The sequence below is a fragment of the Silurus aristotelis genome, assembly GCF_946808225.1.
Source record: "Silurus aristotelis genome assembly, chromosome: 1".
In the NCBI taxonomy this organism is placed as follows: domain Eukaryota; kingdom Metazoa; phylum Chordata; class Actinopteri; order Siluriformes; family Siluridae; genus Silurus; species Silurus aristotelis.
Genome location: NC_139574.1, coordinates 31,695,282 through 31,716,306, shown reverse-complemented (window position 1 = coordinate 31,716,306; position 21,025 = coordinate 31,695,282). Strand labels below are relative to the sequence as shown.

The window sequence follows — 21,025 nt, the reverse complement described above, 5'->3', positions numbered from 1 at the left end:
TTTTGGAAATTGTTTTATATGCTGTGTAAGCTCTTTGTGGACCACAACCTCACAAACCAAAAAGATTCAAATCCTACAATAACTGCTGATCTTTTAATCTTTCAATTAGAATAATATCAAATGGTGACAGGTGTATAATTCTTTTGTGAACATGGAATTGAATGTGATTGCTTCATTCCGAATACAGCCACACCCACAATTGTAAAGAATTCGCACACTCGGGCAACCAGAAGTTAATTTATTCATTCGTCCCTAAAATGTTTGATTGTTTTTCAATTAATTAATACGTTTATGAGTAATTTAACACTGATGTTGGAAAAGGTTTACTCAACCGATAATATTGGTGAATTTTTTTTTTATTACAAAAAAACCTTCCACTTTAGGGGCGGTGTGTAGATGTTTATATTCATTCTCTAGTTATTGCCCAATGTTTGTTGTTTTATGAGGTTAGAACTGATTTCTATGTCGCTTTAAATAGCACCTGCTATTAATATGATTCTCTGACATTGTCAGTTAGAATAAACTTCAGCCCTCCCAACTGTGTTTAAAAACTGTTATCACCCAATCAGGGACCCCCTTTCAACCAACTGTATCAATATGTCACACGTTTTCTATACCTCCTTCTTCCTCCTCTTCACTTTCAAAACTCTCACTCATTTTTGCATGACTCAACCACTGAGCTGGTTTCATCTTTCGGAATGATGAGCAAGCTGGACAGGTGAGTGAGAAAAAAAAATCCCATAACACTAAGAAAGCTACTGTAAATGCTGCAAATGTACAGCCCATAAAGCCTGCTGCTGATAGAGTGTTCCAAAATATATGTATATATATTTAAATTCCTAGATTTTTTAAAGTATAGAAATATGTCTGTGTTATACATGATATAGAAATAAACTGAAGCTATTTTTTTTTTTCAAATATTAGGATGAAACTGAGAATGCGAGATATGGTGGGTTTTTTTTGCATAGATGTGTGTATTTGTGTGAGCATGGGGAAGCTTTGCACAGCACAAGCTGAATATCTATGTATAACTGTTGTTGTAGCATTTCCTATATGCCTGACTGCACCAGACATTTAAAGTAAAAAAAAAGACATTATATAGATATACTGTGTATACATTATTATTGTTATATATAATTATATAATTTATAATTATATATAATATTATAATTTTTAATTGTATCAATTACATATCAATTATTTACAAATTCACTATGAAAATATACAGTATATGTATAAATATTTTAAAATGCATTACATTTACAGAACAATTATTTCAATCCACCTTTGACATACAGTGAATGTTTTCAAATAGAGAATATCCTCGGACCTAATTTCCACAATACATAAGCATATTATAGTATATTCTGGCATTGCTCATGCTGAATAATAAACATTTTGGCCCATTGTTCTTTCGTTGTAGTGTGCTGCTGACTCAGAGGAAGTTTATTTATCACTATAAGAACGTACGCTGGGCACGTGGGAGAAACGAGACCTACCTCTGTTTTGTTGTTAAGAGACGCAACAGTCCCGACTCGCTCTCCTTCGACTTTGGACACCTGCGCAATCGCTCTGGCTGCCATGTGGAGGTAAGATGTGTATGAACAGATGCAACTGCAAAAGAAAAAGAGATTATGAGATAAAGTCAGTTTGAAATGACTGCACTCACACCTACATTCACACAGTACCATGAAAACAATCTTCATATATGGATTTGGGAATTTTAGTAAGTCTAGTAAGATTCTGATTGCATTGCTAATAACATGATGGGATTATGAGAAAAAAATTTGATAATAATTACAGTAGATAATGCAAATCTTCCATTTTCCATCCCTCAGCTTCTTTTCCTGAGCTATCTTGGGGTACTGTGCCCCGGTTTCTTGGGTTCTGGTGTGGACGGTGTCCGGGTGGCATATGCCATTACTTGGTTCTGTTCCTGGTCACCCTGTTCAAACTGCGCCCATCGCCTTTCACGCTTCATGTCTCAGATGCCCAACCTGCGGCTGCGCATCTTTGTCTCACGCCTTTACTTCTGTGACCAGGAGGACAGTCAGGAGAGTGAGGGACTCCGATGCTTGCAAAGGGCTGGCGTGCAAGTGACTGTCATGACCTATAAAGGTAAAAAATAAAAACATTATACCATTTACTGTTATTGTTGTAATATATTAGGTTTCTCAGTAGGCTTTTATAATCACATACGGTCAGTATAATCTTTCCCACCGATGCATGCAGTTTCATGAATAATGTTGCCATTAGATTTATTTAGTAGTCTATTCATTTGTAGAATTCTCTTTTATACATCTATTTGATCAATGACGGCCGAGACGGAGGCCTCGGCATCTCATCAGATAAGATTCAATTAGCACCGCTTTGCTAAATGAATCGGTTTGCTATGTGTACACATCAAAATTAAACTTTTTGTTGCTAAAGACACACGTGGATGATTTTCTCAGAAAACAGTGATAATGGACTGGTTAACATTAAAAAGCTCTCAGATGAATATGAAAGAAATCACATAAGAATGAGTAATAATATATTTACGGCATTTGGCAGACCCCCTTATCCACAGTGACTTATAACTAAAGCAGTTGTGGGTTTGCTGGGATTTGAACTCATGGCCTTTCCATCTAAGGTTCAATAAGCAATTCATGAACCACTCATCTACCACCTTCCTTGCTCGTGCTGCAGCTGTGTACCTGTACATTTTGGGTTTTCAAGGGTTGTGTGTGCTTCTTTAATGGCCCTAAACAGTTACTCAAGAGCCTGGACAATACAGTCAGAGGGCTTATTCCTAACCCTCAACCCTAACTGTTGAATGCAACCGTGTGATCATAAAACCTTTCTCTCTGTGCCATATCTTCTCTCCAGATTTTTTCTACTGTTGGCAAACCTTTGTGGCTCGTAATCAAAGAGCGTTCAAGGCTTGGGATGGCCTTCACCAGAACTCTACCAGATTGTCCCGGAAACTTCACCGAATACTGCAGGTAAGGAGGAATAATTGAGGAGAGATCTGATAATAATAAGTCGACTCTCGGATTTATAAAAGTGTCACAGATTGTGTGTACCTCTCTTTTTGTCTCTACAGCCTAGTGACTGTGAAGACCTGAGGGATGGCTTCGCTCTGCTGGGGCTTTAAATGACCAAGAGTTTACTTGACAATGAATTATGGTGCTAATGTTATGAGAAAAGAAATTCCTGAGACTTGAATCACTGAAACATTAATTTTTATTTTTTTACTTCTGAATAGCATTACTGGTATTGATACAGGGGTTCAAAGGTGCTGTCCCCCCCCCCCCCCCCCAACTACTACTAATAAACCGTTTTCATATGACTCGTGTGTGTGTGTGCGGTGTTTTTATTTATTTACTTATTTATTTTTCAGTCGTAAGGTATTTTGAAAAAAAGAGCTCCTTCGCAACACAAACCCGAGTGTTCTTCGTGGAGAAGAAGTCAGTAAGTAGTGCGCGGATATTCGGTGTATTACGACGGGAACGGAACCGTTAAGCGCCCCCACCGCCACCACCGACCGAGAGCGCAGGCTGCAGCACACACCAGCGGCTGAATGAACAATCCAAGATGGCGGCCGAGGTGGAGTACGAGTCGGTCCTGTGTGTCAAACCCGACGTCAACGTGTACCGCATTCCGCCGCGAGCGTCGAACCGCGCCATCAGGTAAACGGAAAACCAAAAAAAAAAAGCCGTGACCCTGCCGTGCCGTCGCGTGTCCTCCCGTCCCTCCTGTCCTCTCCGCGTTACGTCCCCTCACCTATCCACCGGCGTGCACAAGCCGACGCGCATCATCATCATCACCACCACCACCATCACCATCACCATCACACTCACAGCTCCCGTTCATTACGCTCGTTTTCCTAATCCGTAGTGCACGTTCACACAGGATTTCTGCCCTTTGCAAACTATTACGTCATACAAATTATTACGTAATAAAAGGGAAAAGTGATTGTCATAGGTGGGATTGATTTAAAAAAAAATAAAAAATCCTTGCCATAGGAATAATGTGATTCTTAGTTGCTTGGTATGGTTTGACTTTATGACGTCACACAGCCTCATCATCTGTCATCAAAAACCCTAGACTGCATGGCGAATTCATCATGATCAAGATCATCATCATCATCATCATCATCATCTGCATCATCCGCGATTCATTTCAGTAAACTCATGACCGGTTTGTTTGCTTTATTGGAGTGCGTAATCATTAAGCGATGCCCTGTGCGTGCGTGTGTTTAAAAGGATGTTTGAAGGATAGTTTGAGACACCGTGTTTACGTTCATACTTAATATGCTGACGTCAGCTCGGTTCCGGACAATGACTGGACGCCGGGGTTTGGGTTGAATCCGGTTCCTGGATGATGATTGGCGCATCCGCAGTCGCGTGGGAGAGCTGAGGGAGAAAACTAGAGCAGCTTTGATTGCTGAGTAATAAATGATTCTTGGACACAATCAACCCAAAGGGCATCAGAGCATGACATCTGTTATATCTCACTGATAAAGCAGACGGAAAATGAGCCATAAAATGAAACATGGTTTGCTTTTGATGAGTTCCTCATTTCAGCTAGGACAACATATGTGCTCTCTCTCTCTCTCTCTCTCTCTCTCTCTCTCTCTCTCTCTCTCTCTCTCTCTCTTTCATCCTGACATATTAATCATCCCAATATTATCCCGTAAGACGTCATGCATATCTATGTTTCTTTTTCTTTTTTGTATATGTGTACAGATTTAATGTTCTCAAGATTTCAATATAAAAAGCTAATTTATTACGACACAAACTTTACAGCCTGTGTTCCTAAACCTTATACAGTCAGGGATCCCGCCAACTTCCCTTCGTGCTCGCCCTCCTCCTGCCCCCCCTTCTGTCCTTCTCTCTCTCTCTCTCTCTCTCTCTCTCTCTCTCTCTCTCTCTCTCTCTCTCTCTCTCTCTCTCTCTCTAATCTAATCTATCTACTTACCTACATACCTACATACATACATACATACATACATACACACTATATTTCTAAAAGTATTGGGTCACCTGGCCTCTCTGCTTTATGTGGTTACCACAAAGCTGAAGGCACTCAATTGGACATCCTTAGATCTGGTTTACATGCTTTGGAGAGGAAGATCTTAAGTGGCCTGCTATAGAGCTCTGATCTCATCCCTACTGAACACCTTGGGGATGAATTGAAATGTTGACTGCACCCCAGATCTCCTCACCTACATCAGTACCTGCCTTTAGTAACACCCTTGTGGCTGATGAACACAAATATCCATAAGCACACTCCAAAATCTAGTGGAACATCTTCCCAAAAGAGTGGGAAGAGTTTTACTTTATAAAATATAGTTTGTATATACAGTATATATGATGCACAAACCAATGATTATAATGGTGATGTTAGAAATAAACTTTGAGAGGAACCAGACTCAAAAGGGAACCCATCCTTATCTGCATGGCACCATATATCCATTCATTAAAGTTTAATCATTGTTGAGGTTGTCATCTGTGCAATGATGGATGCTGTAGTCCAAAACTAGTCATGCCAATTGAAGTCCTAAGCTATTGTATTAGATCTGTTCCTAATAATTACATGCCCATCATGGTTCCCAAAGTGGAACCATTTGTTGGAATCTAATGTTTCCTCAGCAGTGAATGATTTCCAATCAGTGATGTGCTGTTTATACACTTTTCAGATTATTGCATTCAGCAGCATGTTATGGTTTAATTGGATATTTGTTTGCTTTGTTTGTTCATTTTTTTAAGCCACTTCTGTTTTTGGTTATTGGAAAGAGACCACCTTCAGGCAACTACTGGTCTAAGTGTTGTTCTGATCACAGCAGTAACATTGAGTTGTTTGTATGGTATGTGTGGTACAAGTCTCTATTAAGCCCTGTTGTGTTGCTGGGGTTTTTATATGCCACAGTGACACCTTTGAGAAACAAACAGCCTACAAGCCAGAAAGTTCAAGCCGACATCACTCTGTGAGCTCATAGCTAGTCCAGGGGTATTCAGCTCGAATGTATTAAGGTACGATTAGAGACAATGGGTCAAGAAACAAGGTCAGAATAAATAATTAGCATGACTGAATGATGAAATCAGTTACTATTTTTAAAACATTCAAACTATTTATGGCTATAAATAAGACAAATCTAAATTGGTGTGATGTTTTGCTTTCTTGTGCAACAGATGACACGTGTCTATTTTCCATTTATGTGAAGAGAGTAAACACATACTTTTCTGACCATTCATCTTTAAATGTTCTGTTTTCATTGCTGGCTTTAAAAAAAAAAAGAAAAAAAGCCGTACTGTCCGGTCAGAGAGGGTAAAAAAAAAAAAACACATCTATAAATTAGTCTAGAAACTGTCCTCTTTCTCAACTCATATCTTTACTGGTCTGATGAGTTTCCTTCAGTTAAATCATTTACATAAACGTGTCTGATTTGGTAAAACCACTCCTGATGATCTGGTGCAGAAGTCGTGCTGGGTCATGTGATTAAAACGAGTCACTCAACCATGGCCAGTTTTGTTTTACACGTTTATCAGCTCTGCTGCAGCTTTTTTTTTTTTTTTTTTTTTTTTTTTGTATATGACGAGTATAAATACCTTGCTGGGCTTACATCTGAACTTGCTAGTCTGTTATTTGACAAGGATAGAGGGGAAATAGTTTCGACCAGTTGCAGACAGTAACAAAGTATTTAGTATTACTGGACTTAAGTACATTTATAAAGTATCTGTTATTAGATTATCTTAATTTTTCGTGACATTTGCATTTGCGATATCTTCCTATTAACTCAACTATTCTTGCTCTTCGCTTACATTGAAGTGTGTGTGTAATTAATAATGCAAATGCACATAATCATCTTGTTTGTTTGTTGCAGGGCAGCTGATTGGAAGTTAGACGCTCCTGACTGGACAGGCCGAATGAGAGTGACGGCCAGGGGGAAAATGGCCTATATTAAACTAGAGGATAAGATCTCAGGTCAGAGCAAGACAAAGTGCCCAATAGCAGTGCACGCGTGCACACACACACACACACACACACACACACACACACACACACACACACACAGTCAGGGCAGGTTAATAGGCCCAAAACTAACACGAACATGGATTTGGCAAAGCGAAAAATCAGGAATGATCCTGAAACAAAGACATGATGTACATAGGTTAAGACGTCACACATGTGAGTAAATAACGTATTTATAGTCTGTTTAGGATTTGTTCATTTGTTGTTCTTATTTTCACAAACAAGGATACAGCTTATTGGTTTTTTTGCAAACATTTTTGCTGGTTTCAAATATAGATATTAAGCCATTCAAGAATCCAAACATGAATTCTGTTCTGTTTCTGCAATGGTGTCGTCTTCACCATCACCAGCTTCATTCATTCATGAATCTTCTGGTCAGGTGTCCATATAGTGTACCTTAAAATTAGTGATTGATATCAGAGCCTCGGCTCATACACATGCCATGTGTCCAAATATCGAATCAGATGAACGGCAAACGCGTATTACACCCTGTTTTTGCAAAAATGAAGGCAAACTGGAAAAATTTATGTGTGGAAAAACTAAGTATGCCCTTACTGCTTTTATAGGAATTAAGAGGTTCAGTAGCAGCCAGATGCCACTAATCCAATGCCCTTGATTAATTATTCATCAGCAAGTGTGACCATCTTTATAAAAGCCAAAGTTTTAGCAGTTTATTTGTCATTTAGCTGTGTGTTGCTGTTAATCAATCTGGGAAGGGTTATAAGGCCTTTTCCTAACAATTTAAAGCTCATCATTCTACAGGGGGGAAGATCATTCACAAGTGGAAAACATTCTAGACAGTTTCTCGATTTTTCCCAAGAGTAGACGTCTCAGCAAATTCACTCCAAGGTCAGAATGTGCAATGCTCAAAGACAGGAACTGATCAATTCATACAAAACATGAGATTACTTATCGTTATAAATGCTAAAGGTGGTTATACAAGCTATAGAATCATAAGTTTTTGCACATATGATTTCTTAAGTTCAGCTTGTTTTTTCACTCATGGCTTTTCCAATTTGGGAAATCCCAAAGGGAACGATTTTATTGTTGTTTTTAAGGTAAACTCTGTGGCTATGAATCAATGGAAACATTTTGTACATCCAGGTGACAATACCTGCAATTGTCATGAATTTAATGTCATCACATCAGAACCCCATACGAAAGGAATATTAATAATTATAGCAGAAACTCGAGACATGTAGATGAACATCTCCTGATTTTTTTTCTGTGAGTATTTTCACATCCTAGATGCTCCAGACAAATGTTCTGTGGGTGAAATAATTCACAAGAGAGGTCACTGATTTTTCTCATCGATTGGTCTTTGAAAAGACGTGTGCATTTTATTGTAAAGTACCGTAATTTCCGGACTATAAGGCGCACCCATATATTAGCCGCACCCACTAAATTTGACAAATATTTTTATTTTGAACATAAATAAGGCGCACCTGTCTATAAGCCGCAGGTGTCTACACTGAAACTAATGAACTTTACACAGGCTTTACCGAAAGACAGTGTCTGTTACATGGTGTAACGGGTGAAATATGTTGCGCTTCCTTTAGGAGCATAGCGGTATTTTGGGAATAGCCTGCCGCCGCATTTTTCCGCTATTACTGCGTGTGTGCAAGACGAGGATTATGTCCTAATTATTTTTTGATGCTCATTTCTAAGTTTCTTTGACTAACCCGTAACGCTGTTGACAAGAAAAATAAAAAAGCATGAGTTTTGGAAACCTGTCTGTGCTTATATGATTTCTGTTGCAACTGGAGTTAGCGAGCTCTCCCTTCACCCAGACTCAACGCGTTACAACGGCTTGTATCTAAACAGAAGCCTACCAAGAAAGTCATTGTTCACTGTCTTCCTCCTTCCTTTCACAACTATTTCTCTTGGGAGTTTATCTTTTGGCATCGTCGTGCGTTTAAAAAAACATTTTTCTCCCGATGCCGTGCAGCTCAGAACACAGGTGAGGTGCGTTTTTTCATTTCCGTTCGGAAATTTCATTGGTCTAATGTTATGGGGTTCAGTTTTTTAGCTTGAAGTTTGTGAAACCGGGAAAAACCCAGGAATAAGCCGCTTCGTTGTTTAAGCCGCGGGGTTCAAAACGTGGGAAAAAAGTAGCGGCTTATAGTCCAAAAAATACGGTATATCACAGAGAAATTCTCATTATGAAACTGAACCAGAAGATAAAGTGTTTTTGCCATGTATAGAACTTTTTTCCTAACAGGTGACATTTTTTTATTTTCTTTTAGAAAATAAAATATATGTATTTTTATATCTATTAATTGATCTAGCCATAATGGAAATCCATATGCTCTCCTATTCTTCTAATTGAACACATCATTTTGTACATACCTTTTATTTATTGATTGATTAAAAAAATAAAAAAATAAATATATATATAGGTCTTTCTTTCTTTCTTTCTTTTTTTCTTTCCCTCATTCTCGTTTCGCGGCAAGAGTCGAGTGAGGTTCTGCTAGCTAATGCTGTTCCATCCCGTCCTGTAGGGGAGCTGTTTGCTCAAGCCCCGGTGGAACAGTATCCTGGTATTGCAATCGAAACTGTAAGTGACTCAAGCCGCTACTTTGTTCTTAGGATTCAAGATGACAGCGGTGAGTGACACAGCGTTTTATATTTTCAATCTGATTGAAATATCATCTCTCAGAATTAGACGACAAATCTCCTCCATCCACTTTTTTTTTTTTGCAGGTCGTAGTGCTTTTATTGGCATCGGATTTGGTGACCGGGGAGATGCGTTCGATTTCAACGTGGCTTTGCAGGATCATTTCAAGTATGTGCTGATATCATTCTGATTTTATAACCAATTGGGTCAATATGGCTCTCTCTAATCATCTCTCTTTCTCTCTCAGATGGGTAAAGCAGGATAATGAGTTTAGTAAGCAGGCTCAAACCCCAGACTTGGGCCCTAAATTAGATTTGGGTTTTAAAGAAGGCCAGACCATCACTCTTAACATTGGGGTAAATTCTTTAAATTTTCGATTTTACATGCATTAAGTGATTATGCTGAATGCTGCTGCTTGTAATAAAGCTTAATTGTGCTGCTTATTATAAGATAAAAAAAAAAAAAAGTTCACAGCAAGGAGTCTTTCAAAACAGAATATTGTTTATTGATTAACACTATTCCATTTTATTATATTTTAGCAAAGTAAAAAGAGAGACAAGTCCCGTCCACAAAGTACAGGTGGCCTTGGACTGCTTCCGCCACCACCAAGTGGCAAAATCGCTCCTCCTCCTTCAGTCTCCTCCACCAATAACAATACAGAACCGCCAACGAGCGGTAGAGACATAGGTAAGTTGTGAATTACTAGATATTATTACAGTTTTAAAAGGATCCCTGACTGAACCTCCACAGAATGGTCAGAGTTTGGGATCCCTGATCTACTGATTTATCCTGAACTGTTTTCCAGGCAGACTTTAATAGCTGCTTGTTCTTCATAATGCTGTCTGTTTAGGTCCGATCCAGGAAACGTGTGTATTCAAATTTAGATCATGTTATAATGTATAATATTTAAATACCAGTCGAACGAATGTAATGGTTTCACAGCAAAGGTATCGATACGAATTCAATGTGAACTTATACGATTATTATTATTTATTTATTTATTTATTTATTTATTTGAGATTAGTGTTGTCATATAAAGTGATTTTTTTGTTCCCCACTTTTATATCATGGACCGTTTTGTATAGTCTGATATGACCTATAATCTGAGTATTATTCAGTACTATTGTTTGTTTCTCTCCTCAGGTTGTTTGCTGGACCTTGACAGCAATGACTCTAACACTCTGGTCCAGCCGAATCCTCCTAACACGAACGCGGACCTATGGGGAGATTTTACATCCGACAGGTAAAGCAGCACCTTTGAGGGATCGTGACACAGACTCCATGTACATGTATAATGTAAATATGACTTGTTTGACGCTGTCTGGTGGCCATGTAGACTCGGAGACAAGCTTCAGCCAGTTTCTCGTTTCATTTATCACTTCAATGCTGTACATATTTCAGTGACAACAATAACAACAAAAACAACCAATCATGGGAGTTATGCTATAACTGGATCTATATATACAGATATATACACATACACACTATAACAGAGATTGTAAATCATTCAATCGGTTAAAATCGGACCAGACAGAAACCCGCAATCTTAAAAAACAAACAATAAGTAAATAAATTAATAGAATATGTTGTGATTTGATAAATAGCCTTTTAAATAGGCATTTTAAGTCTCCTTTGCTGTTACCATGAAATTTTTTTTAGGAAGGCTTTCCACTAGATTATGTGGCATGTGTCTTTTGTGTATTCTAATGGCAGTTGGTGCGATCTATTATTATTATTATTATTATTATTATTATTATTGCTAAGAAATAAATGGTTTCTGGCCATTGCTTTATAAGTACAAGTCACTGTATGTGTATGAACAGAGATAAGGTTGATGAGTTAGGTGTTTAGATGAATAAATGTCTCTCTCTCTCTCTCTCTCTCTCTCCCCCCCCCCCCTTCTCTCTCTCTCTCTCCTTCTCTCAGTTTATCTTCTCAGCCCTCCAAGCCGGATTGTGCTTCCACAGACTGGGTCCAGTTCTGAGAATGTTATTCCGCTGCTTACTTCATTGTCTCCCTCCTCCTACTTGTCACACATGGAAGCTATCACTCTAGATTACCTGTATCCCTTTATCTCTCCCTCTCTCTTCCACACACCCACACACTCGTCCTCTGTCCTTTTTTTTTTTTGCGCCGTTTTGTTATTAATCATGACGTCCACATAAATATTTGGTCAAAAGCTTATGTATTTTATTTATTTATGTATTCTGGATTCAGAGACATGATAGCCTCAAGAAGAAGAAGAATATATTTATGTGTATATTTGGAAAAAGTGTTTACCTTTACCAGGAACAAGATGTTGAACTTCTGGGACAATCTCGAGTTGCCCTAGAAGGTGTATAGCGCAATTGAAAGGGTTGTGTCGCCCTCTGGTGGTGAAAATGCAAAAAAATAAATATAGCAGCATCAACAACAACAAATATAGTAATGTGAATTGATTATGGTACAGCACTGCTTTTTTTTGTTTTCCAGCAATCAGATCAGTGCTCTTTTTTTCCTGACGATATGCAATTGTTAACAAATCAGGCATTCGTTCGTTTATGTGAAAGCACTGAGAAAGATTTCAGGTGTCAGTACTGCACCTGACACCTTTTGCTTTCTGTAATCTGTACTAAGATGTGGAATGACTCGAATAAAGCCTGATCTGTCCAAGCAGCAATATTCAGACAGACGCCATCATACCGAAATCAGAGATCAACAAGTCCTGATGCCTTTGCGACAGCACACTTTTTTTTTTTTTTGTGGCTAGACCAATTTTGAAATACTTTAAGAGATTGTACATATGCGAACGCGTGTCTCACACGGCAGATTGCAGTGTTCTAGTGTGCAGTATAGATAACCGAGATATTTTATGTGACTGTAACTGTGATGACGTTTATTTCTGAATTCTGAGGTGAATTAGCGTTACTTTATATATGTTACTGCTATTAGCAGGATGCAGATTTTTTTTTTATTTTTTATGCATAGTGTGTGTTCATTCTAGTCATATAAAGCGAATATGTATAATCTCAAAACACTATGTTGTATTTGTTTAAATATATAAAAAAAATCAATGTAATAAACATAAAGTTGAAAAATGGGATAGAAGCCATTCGGACTTGAATTATTGCTTTAATATCATTAAAGAAGAAATGGTTGCTATAAAAGGAAATCTTTTTGGTATACAAGTATTCAAATTATTGCTTACACTGAGCTACAGTATATTAAAAATATAGTTATAAGCTATTGAGAACATGAATAATGTGGATATATTTAGCAAAAATATATGTACACAGTGGGGTCCCGAGCATCTGTTAGTTTTCACAAGTTTGTGCAAAAATCTTATGATCCATGCAATCTGGTGTCTGATCACACACTTCAGAAAAAAAAGAGATTAGACCTGAGAAAAATTGGACCTTTTGTAGAAAACATTTAACATAGAATAGAAATAGTGTAGAATCTTAAAAATCCAATATTTTAGATACTTAACGGTCACTTTATTTCGACTTAAGCAGAAAGTAATAAAGGTATAAACCATTTGATTTGATTCGATTCGATTTACTGAGACTTTTGGACCCCACTGTATGTACCCCAGCTTGTAGTGAGAAATGATCATGCAGTAATGAAAGAACATGAAAACCAGTTAAAAAGCACACAGAGTTCAAAAACATGAAGTTCAAAATAAAAACATGTTATGCAAATGTTTAGTTGTGTTTGTTTAAATGAGTTGTCTGTCCATCAATCCTGCACAGCCTTATGCCTCTGTGTTTGTCAGAGGTTGCCATGTTCTGGTTTTACAAGGAAGTCATCATTTTCTTTGGTTGACCGCTGAAGTCGTTTGGGCCAGCCAGATTTCTCTCTGCATAGTTCCGCTAGAGGGAAAAGAAGAAGGGTGGGGTTGGATATTTAGCAACAAAAATAGGAACATTGGAAATTTACACTCAGAGGCACTTAGGAAATCTGCAGATATAATGTTTATTCTTATGAATAAATCTCCTAATCTTTAATTGAATAAAATTTCTTGTAGGAGAATAAAACATGTACGTCACAATTACTTATAGCCCTGCTTTTAGTACTTTGTCTTGTTTTTTTTTTATGTTTTTATAACAAATTACACAATATCTGAATAAGTGAATACAAATGTTTTGTTTAGATCGAATTGTATATTGGAATTCATTGTCCCCCTGGATTTTGCTGTGAGGAGAGCTGCTTTTGAATTTTCCTGTAAAACACCTTACTGCACTCCATGATATGCTTTTTAAGTAAAGCCTCACCTCCTAACAGATGCCAAAATGTATTTGTGTATTTGTTGTTAAATAGTGCTTTTTATTTAACCAATCTGGTTAGAGTGCATGCTTGACAAAAAGTTTATTGGCAGGTATATGATGTGTAATTTTACAACCCCAGGCCCAAAAAGATTTGGTTAAAATGTCAAATGTACATAGACAGAATACAACTATTTGCAAATCTCATAAACAGATGTTTTATTCAACAATTTAACAGAGAAAACATATCAAATGTTTGAATTGAGGATATGTACAATTTGAGGAAACTTAAAAAAAAAAATTCATAAAAAATTTAGATGGAGCAACACAAAGGTTGGAAAAGTAAATGTTACTAATAAAAATCAACCAGAGGAACAATTCGACTAATGGGGTTAATTGACAACAGGTCAGTAAGGTGACTGGGTATAAAAAGAGTATCCTCGAGAGGAAAAGAAGTAAAGAGTCTCTTAGATGTAAACATGTTTCTCAACATAAAATTGCAGAGATTTTAAATATCTCATCATCTACAGTACATAATATCGTCAAAAGTTTCAGAGAATCTGGAGAAATCTCTGTTTGTAAGAAACAAGAGCTAAATATCAACATTGAATGCCTGTAATCTTTGATTATTCTGCCCTCAGGCAGCACTGCTTTTAAAAAAAAGGCATAATTCTGTAAAGAAAATCACTGTCCATTGTCTGTGAACCCAGTTTGCCATGTGATCCACAAATGCAGGTTAATGTTCTACAAAGAAGAAGCCAAATGTGAACATGATCCAGAAATGCCACTTCTTCTCTGTGGCAAAACTAATTTCAAATGGCCTGATACAAAGTGGAAAGCTGTTTTTAATCAGTCAAATTAAAGTTCAAATGTTTTCTCACAAACCATGGACAAAAGAGCAGAGGGACCATCTAGCTTTTTATCAGCACACACTTCAGAAGCCTGCATCTCCTACGTCATTAGCGCATTAGCATTAGCACCCTCTGAATGGGCAGTTTTTTCCATTTGGAAAGGCACCATTATTGCTGAAAGGTATTCACAGGTTTTAAAGCAACATATGCTTTCCACATATGCTCAAGGAAGGCCTTGCGTATTTCTGCCAGATAATGCTAAATTGTATACTGCATCTACTACAACATCATAGCTTCCTAGTAAAAGAGTGTTGAACAAACATTTGAAAACATATGGCACATAAGGAAGAAGAGCCAGGATTGTTGTGCAGCTAAAATCCTGTAGCAAAGACAAAAGAGACAATACTTATCTTCCAATATTCCAGCAACTGGACTCATCGATTCCCAGATGTATACCAACTATTTTCAAAAAACATGGTCCTGCCACACTTACTGGAGATGTGTTGCTGCCATCAAATACAAAATTACTTTCCTCATTTAAACATTCAATGTTTTCTAAATTGTACTGTGAATAAAATATGTTTGAGATTTGCAAATCATTGCATTCTGGTTTTATTTCTATTTCACACACTGTCCCAACATTTTTAGAACTGTGGTTGTAGATGTTGAAGCTACCCTGACACAGAGTTTACAAATTTCCCAAATTTTGGACTCTGAAATTATTGTGAGTCAAATATATTTGCTTCCTCTATTATCCTCTATATAACTTTCTTTAATATTATCAGTGGATAGTCACTATATGAGCAAAAGCTTTGTGGACACCACACTATAACACTTTTTCTTTTTTTTACACTCTATGCCACATTATCTTTTTTCTGATTTTACAATTTTATCCACTCTTCCAGTAAAGGCTTTCCAATAGACTTTGGAGTGTGACTGTGTAAATCTGTGCTCATTCATCCATAAGAGATTTAGTAAGGTTAGAATGTTAGGTGAGGAGACAGTCATCGTTCTAATTGACCACGTAAGGTGCTCAGTGGAGCAGTTTGGGAAAAGTCCACACAGCTTTGGAGTGATGGCCAGGTGCTTCCAAACTTTAACATATAGTCATAGTCTTTTTATGTACATTTATGAAGATAAACATGATTTTCATCTTTGTTTTTACATTTCTGTTGAATTTTTAGTGGAAGATACCCATGTTTACTATAAATGCACCAAAGGTACCAATAATTCTGAAGGTAACTGTGCTCTAGAAAATTATATTTTAGCATATATATATGCTTCTCAGAGGTATCCCATACAGAAATCTGATATATAGCCATATATATATATATATATATATATATATATATATATATATATATATATATATATATATATATATATAAATCCTTTAAGGCAATTGGCCCTCATCCAGAGCGACTTACAACTAAGCAGAGGAGAGGTTTAGGGCCTTGTTTAAGGGCCCAGCAGTGGCAGTTTGGTGGTGGTGGGATTTGAACCTGAGACCTTCTGATCCAAAGTCCAATGCCTTAATGATTGAGCTACCACCCCCCCAAGAGTTTTGTAAAGGTTTAATTTCATGTTAAAACCAATTTTGTACATGAAGTGAAACATGCATTATCATGCATTTTTTTTTTCTCACAAAAAATATATCTATTATATATTTGTACTATTTCACAGACCTCATTAGTGTTTCACATTTTTGCATTTTTAAGTCCGGTTTGGGAGAATAACTAAATCACGGTATGTTTTTTCGTTCTTTTTTTTTTTTTGGACAATACTTAACTTTATTTATGTAATACTTTGTGAAAGGGTATATTTAAATATACGTTGTTTTCTCTCTTTTTTTTTACTTTTAGATATATGAGTTTTAAAAGTGACATTATTGAGTCCAGTTTGGGACAATAAATTAAAAAAATCGAGTGTTTTAAATTCCAGATCAGGAGAAAGTACTAATTCATTACCTTGCAATGAAATCGCTATGTTGAAAATGTGAAAATAATGTTTAATATTTCAATGTTACAGTTTTGTTACATTATGTTTATGCTAGATTTGATTTTTTGCTGATCCCTGTTACTTGTTGTCACACAGGATTTAAACAATTGAATTAATTTAAGTATTGCATTATGTCCTGCTGCTTTTTTTTTTTTTTTTTTTTTTACTCCAGATGCAATTGTGAACCAACAATAAATGTTTGAAAATTAAACGTTTTTGACCATTTAAATAAAATTATTTAAATAAATGAAAGGTAGTTATATAAAGTAAGTAACAATAAGTTATTTGAAAAGGGTACATTTTATGTATTACACAAGCACAATGTGTGTGTGTGTGTGTGTGTGTGTGTGTGTGTGTGTGTGTGTGTGTGTGTGTGTGTGTGTGTGTGTTATAAAAACAAGGATAAACATCCTTTACCCATATATGGACATGACATATACATGTCATGTCATACGTATGTGTATTTGGGAAAATAAATGTTACATATATAAAAATGGGCACAAGTACCTGACATATATTTAACTGTGAAATCCAAACAAGAGCATGTATGCTATATATATATATATATATATATATATATATATATATATATATATATATATATATATATATATATATATATATATATATATATATATATACATACATACATATACATACATACATACATACATATATATATATATATATATATATATATGCTTCGCATATATTGCTATAGCAGATTTCGTCTGGGTATCAGCAAGCAATACACATATTACTGTATAAAAAACACTATTATTCCTTTTTCTGCTCAACAGAAGACAATGATTATTTGTCCCACCTTTCAGTAACTCCTCCTGTGGACACACAGTCCTCACACAGAGCTCCTTGTTGATTCGATAGACACGACGAAAACTACAAGAGACAGAATGAAAATCTAATACAACGTATTTCACTGTGGACATGTTTGATACAAGCCAAGATGGTGTATAGAAGAACAACTGAGAGAGCAAAGAAAGCTTCCCTCTTCTATACCTGTTAATCATGATTGACAACACTTTTCTTAAGACCTGTTTCTTGGATATTGGGAAATAGGTTCTTTGGTTACAAAGTCTTATGTTCCAGTCAGAGACCTCTGAGTACACCGCACTGCTGCTGGAGTCTGCACTCACAATGTTCAGCTGAATTTGTTGTTAGAATAGTGGACAGTTTCTCCACCTGTTATTTGAAAGACTGGAGTTCAATTTCCTGGCCATCAGACCAGCATCCTAAAAAGACCCACAACCAAAATATACCTTCTACCAGTGTAAACAGAATGACAAGTACATATAGGTCACACAAATGTTACATGTGATGTTTTAGTCTTTGTGCTTCCCTTTTAATTTTGTAGTCAGTGGGCTTCCTTCTTAGCCCCACCTTTTCTCGATTTGTATCTAAATAAGAAACGTATGTTTTTGCTGTGATGAATCTAATTCAATATTTGCATGTATTTTTCTATTAATCCATGTTGATATAATGTTATTACTTTCACAGATTGGATTCTTGTCCAAGTCTGACCCAAGTTAACTTGTATTTAGTTTTTGACTTGGATTAATTATTTTTATTTTGTAGACATCATATAAACAGGAAAACCATCCATTTAAAGTTGTCAATAGTTAGTTTTAATTGGCAATCCAAATGCCTTTTCGATTGAAAATTTAGTAATTGCCCGTATCGATTGATTAAATCAAGCAGACCTTTATGGAGCTGATGGTCTGGTTTGTGAAACTAAATTCAAGATGACCAGAATCTTGCAGATTCCATGGGTGCATTTTTTATTCTTATTTTTACTGTTGACTGTTGACATGTTTATCTCTCTCTGAATAAATGTTAAAAGATAAGATGCAAATGTATATGGACATAATACAGCTGCACTTTTGTGAAAAGGAAACAAAAGTAATATTTAAAAATAAATTCGGTAGCAGAATGGACCATAAAAAATTTCATAAAGCAACAAGCGTGTGTCTAAGATACCCATAAATGCACGTGGTGTGGAGGCACATCTTCGTAGGCTGATGGACAGAATACATCCTAGTGCAGAGGTACGTTTCCTCTCGACAGTCTACAAGAAACCAGACATTATCACACTGGTGACTCTCACAATCTCTGTCTCCAATCCTTGATCTGGATCTATATAAACAATGACACTAACCTTTTGGCACTTCTGTAGATGGTTTCTTTGTTTCTGAAAAAATAAAAAAGAATAAATTATTATAAATTAGATGTCTTAGCAACAATTAAACAGACAGCCCAATCAGTGTAGATCACATTAGATTATTTAATCAGAAACGCTTTTGTCCTACCTGCTGGTTGTGCGCAAACAGCAACAAGCCCTGCAATGAGGGGGAAAAAATACAAATTTGCACCAACAGTGAGGAGAACAAATAATCCTTTGTGAACACCAGTCAGTATAATTGGTTTGTGTTGTGCAATTTGGACCGTTACCACAGAAACAGTACAGAAACACAACGCTTGGGTAGCAGGCCATCTCTCAGCGTGGTATGGGATCTATGGGGAAAAAAACAGGAGTAAACAACTGTTGACTTCCTGTTTAAACATACTCATTAAAATGGAGTTGGTTGTATTTAATGCTTTTCTGATGTAGTTATACAACATAAACCATAAAGACAAAAGTACTTAATTCTATGCAGTCAGGATAACATGTACAGATTTTGTATACAGAAACATGATATGGACAAAAGTATCGACACCTGACTTTTGCAGCCATACGTGGTTCTTCCCCAAACTGTTACCTCAAAGTAAGCATTGAATTTCCTCATCACTTGAACTAGGAGACCCAAACCTGTTCCAGCATGACAATGCCCCTGTGTACAAAGCCAGCTGTATGAACATATAAGTTACATGGGTGGGTGTGGAAGATCTTAAGTGGCCTGCTATGGAACTCCGAAACTCAACCCTATAAAACACCTTTGGAATGAATTGAAACACTGACTGCATCTCAGGCCTCCTCACCCTACATCAACTCCTATCTAATACAGCACATAAAAAAACACTTAAAAGATGTGAAGAACTTCTATTTATTTATTTGCTTCTTTTTATTTTGCTCTGCAATAAATAGAAATCAGTTGCAGCTGTTCCATCTCTCTCTCTCTCTCTCTCTCTCTCTCTCGTTTCTGTCCTCATTTTGTTTTGGTGTAAAGCCTCCAAGTCATGAGTTCACACAAAAGAATGTTCTTTTCAATGTCCGAGAGAATGTTTTCAATCTTTTCAAAGTATGTTCTTTGCTTTAACTCACCCTCACTCTCTCTCTCTCTCTCTCTCTCTCTCTCTCTCTCTCTCTCTCTCTCTCTCTCTCTCTCTCTCTCTCTATCTCTCTCTCTCTCTCTCTCTCTATCTTTCTCTCACACACACACACACACACACACACACACACACACACACACACACACACACACACACACACACACACACCTTTATGCACAGTGGATAAACAAATTAGATATCTACAAGTTCCTGTTTATATGCATTGATTTACTCAACTATTCACAGATAGAGATACACTTACAGAAGCACAAACACGGTGTTATAATATTTGTAAAAGGCAGCGGATGTCATAGTGAAACTTGCCTGAATCGTGCTCTGTATTTGGTAAAGGAATCAGAATGAAAAACACTGATTTATGAGCATCATATGGTTAATGACAGATACCATACATACATACTCACTGTGCTGTAGTAAAATGTAAAAGTGTTATAGTGAGGTGTGAGAATGCCATAGTGGTGTGTTGAAATTCCAAATAGGAATGAATACTTACAATTTTCTGTTTGTTGCCCTATCTAAATGTATTGATCTTTCCTTGTCTTCTCTCTCCTCTTACACTTTGCGACTTCTCTCCGCCTCTCTATCTCTCTCTCAGTCTCAGTGGCTCTCTCTCTCTTTGTTGTTTCCAAAATGACTAAATGTAGGCATTAGAAATGTTGTGCTTGGCAGATGCCTATATAGTATTTACAAATGTAGTGTAGAAAATGCTTTGTTTTAAAAATCTATACTGTATGTATGTATGTATGTATGTATGTATGTATGTATGTATGTATGTATCTATGTATCTATCTATCTATCTATCTATCTATCTATCTATCTATCTATCTATCTATCTATCTGTCTGTCTGTCTGTCTGTCTGTCTGTCTGTCTGTCTGTCTGTCTGTCTGTCTGTCTGTCTAAGCCTGTATGCTTGTCTGTCTGTCAGTCTGTCTTATTGACTTCTTCCTATTTTTAATTTTCACCCTGTTCTTATAACCTACATGCTATATATATC

At 36.6% G+C, this 21,025-nt stretch overlaps 3 protein-coding genes across 5 annotated transcripts; 2 read left to right on the top strand and 1 right to left on the bottom strand.

Moving 5' to 3' along the window:
• Positions 1 to 596: 596 nt before the first annotated feature.
• On the top strand, positions 597 to 3,252 carry aicda (activation-induced cytidine deaminase). 2 transcript variants are annotated; one of them, XM_083530977.1, is made up of 5 exons: positions 597 to 718; positions 1,424 to 1,589; positions 1,839 to 2,118; positions 2,869 to 2,984; positions 3,086 to 3,252. In XM_083530977.1, the coding sequence occupies exons 1-5, from the start codon at positions 699 to 701 to the stop codon at positions 3,134 to 3,136; spliced, it is 633 nt and encodes a 210-aa protein (XP_083387103.1). In that variant the 5' UTR covers positions 597 to 698; the 3' UTR covers positions 3,137 to 3,252. The 2 variants fall into 2 exon arrangements, with proteins under 2 accessions (XP_083387103.1, XP_083387102.1); XM_083530976.1 differs by lacking the exon at positions 597 to 718 and having other exon boundaries at positions 1,339 to 1,589.
• A 266-nt stretch (positions 3,253 to 3,518) lies between these two features.
• Positions 3,519 to 12,030, top strand: necap1 (NECAP endocytosis associated 1). The gene is made up of 8 exons (XM_083530484.1): positions 3,519 to 3,671; positions 6,869 to 6,969; positions 9,519 to 9,623; positions 9,721 to 9,802; positions 9,882 to 9,990; positions 10,174 to 10,321; positions 10,778 to 10,877; positions 11,561 to 12,030. Exons 1-8 carry the CDS (start codon positions 3,577 to 3,579, stop codon positions 11,616 to 11,618), a joined length of 798 nt encoding a protein of 265 aa, XP_083386610.1. The 5' UTR covers positions 3,519 to 3,576; the 3' UTR covers positions 11,619 to 12,030.
• A 702-nt stretch (positions 12,031 to 12,732) lies between these two features.
• Positions 12,733 to 20,678, bottom strand: mfap5 (microfibril associated protein 5). 2 transcript variants are annotated; one of them, XM_083531799.1, is made up of 7 exons: positions 20,524 to 20,678; positions 19,194 to 19,256; positions 19,052 to 19,081; positions 18,901 to 18,933; positions 18,723 to 18,810; positions 17,551 to 17,624; positions 12,733 to 13,485 (listed from the first exon to the last, which is right to left on the bottom strand). In XM_083531799.1, the coding sequence occupies exons 2-7, from the start codon at positions 19,234 to 19,236 to the stop codon at positions 13,385 to 13,387; spliced, it is 369 nt and encodes a 122-aa protein (XP_083387925.1). In that variant the 5' UTR covers positions 19,237 to 19,256; positions 20,524 to 20,678; the 3' UTR covers positions 12,733 to 13,384. The 2 variants fall into 2 exon arrangements, with proteins under 2 accessions (XP_083387925.1, XP_083387926.1); XM_083531800.1 differs by lacking the exon at positions 20,524 to 20,678 and adding an exon at positions 19,502 to 19,520.
• Positions 20,679 to 21,025: the final 347 nt, after the last annotated feature.

Coding starts and splice junctions, on each gene's coding strand:
- mfap5 (XM_083531799.1), bottom strand. CDS start 19,236: ATGGCCTGCTACCCAAGCGTTGTGTTTCTGTACTGTTTCTGTG. Junction 18,934..19,051: donor TGTTTGCGCACAACCAGCAG/GTAGGACAAAAG, acceptor TTATTTTTTCAG/AAACAAAGAAACCATCTACA. Junction 18,811..18,900: donor ATCTACAGAAGTGCCAAAAG/GTTAGTGTCATT, acceptor GGTTTCTTGTAG/ACTGTCGAGAGGAAACGTAC.
- aicda (XM_083530976.1), top strand. CDS start 1,380: ATGCTGAATAATAAACATTTTGGCCCATTGTTCTTTCGTTGTAGTGTG. Junction 1,590..1,838: donor GCTCTGGCTGCCATGTGGAG/GTAAGATGTGTA, acceptor TCCATCCCTCAG/CTTCTTTTCCTGAGCTATCT. Junction 2,119..2,868: donor GACTGTCATGACCTATAAAG/GTAAAAAATAAA, acceptor TCTTCTCTCCAG/ATTTTTTCTACTGTTGGCAA.
- necap1 (XM_083530484.1), top strand. CDS start 3,577: ATGGCGGCCGAGGTGGAGTACGAGTCGGTCCTGTGTGTCAAACCCGAC. Junction 3,672..6,868: donor GCGTCGAACCGCGCCATCAG/GTAAACGGAAAA, acceptor TGTTTGTTGCAG/GGCAGCTGATTGGAAGTTAG. Junction 9,624..9,720: donor TAGGATTCAAGATGACAGCG/GTGAGTGACACA, acceptor TTTTTTTTGCAG/GTCGTAGTGCTTTTATTGGC.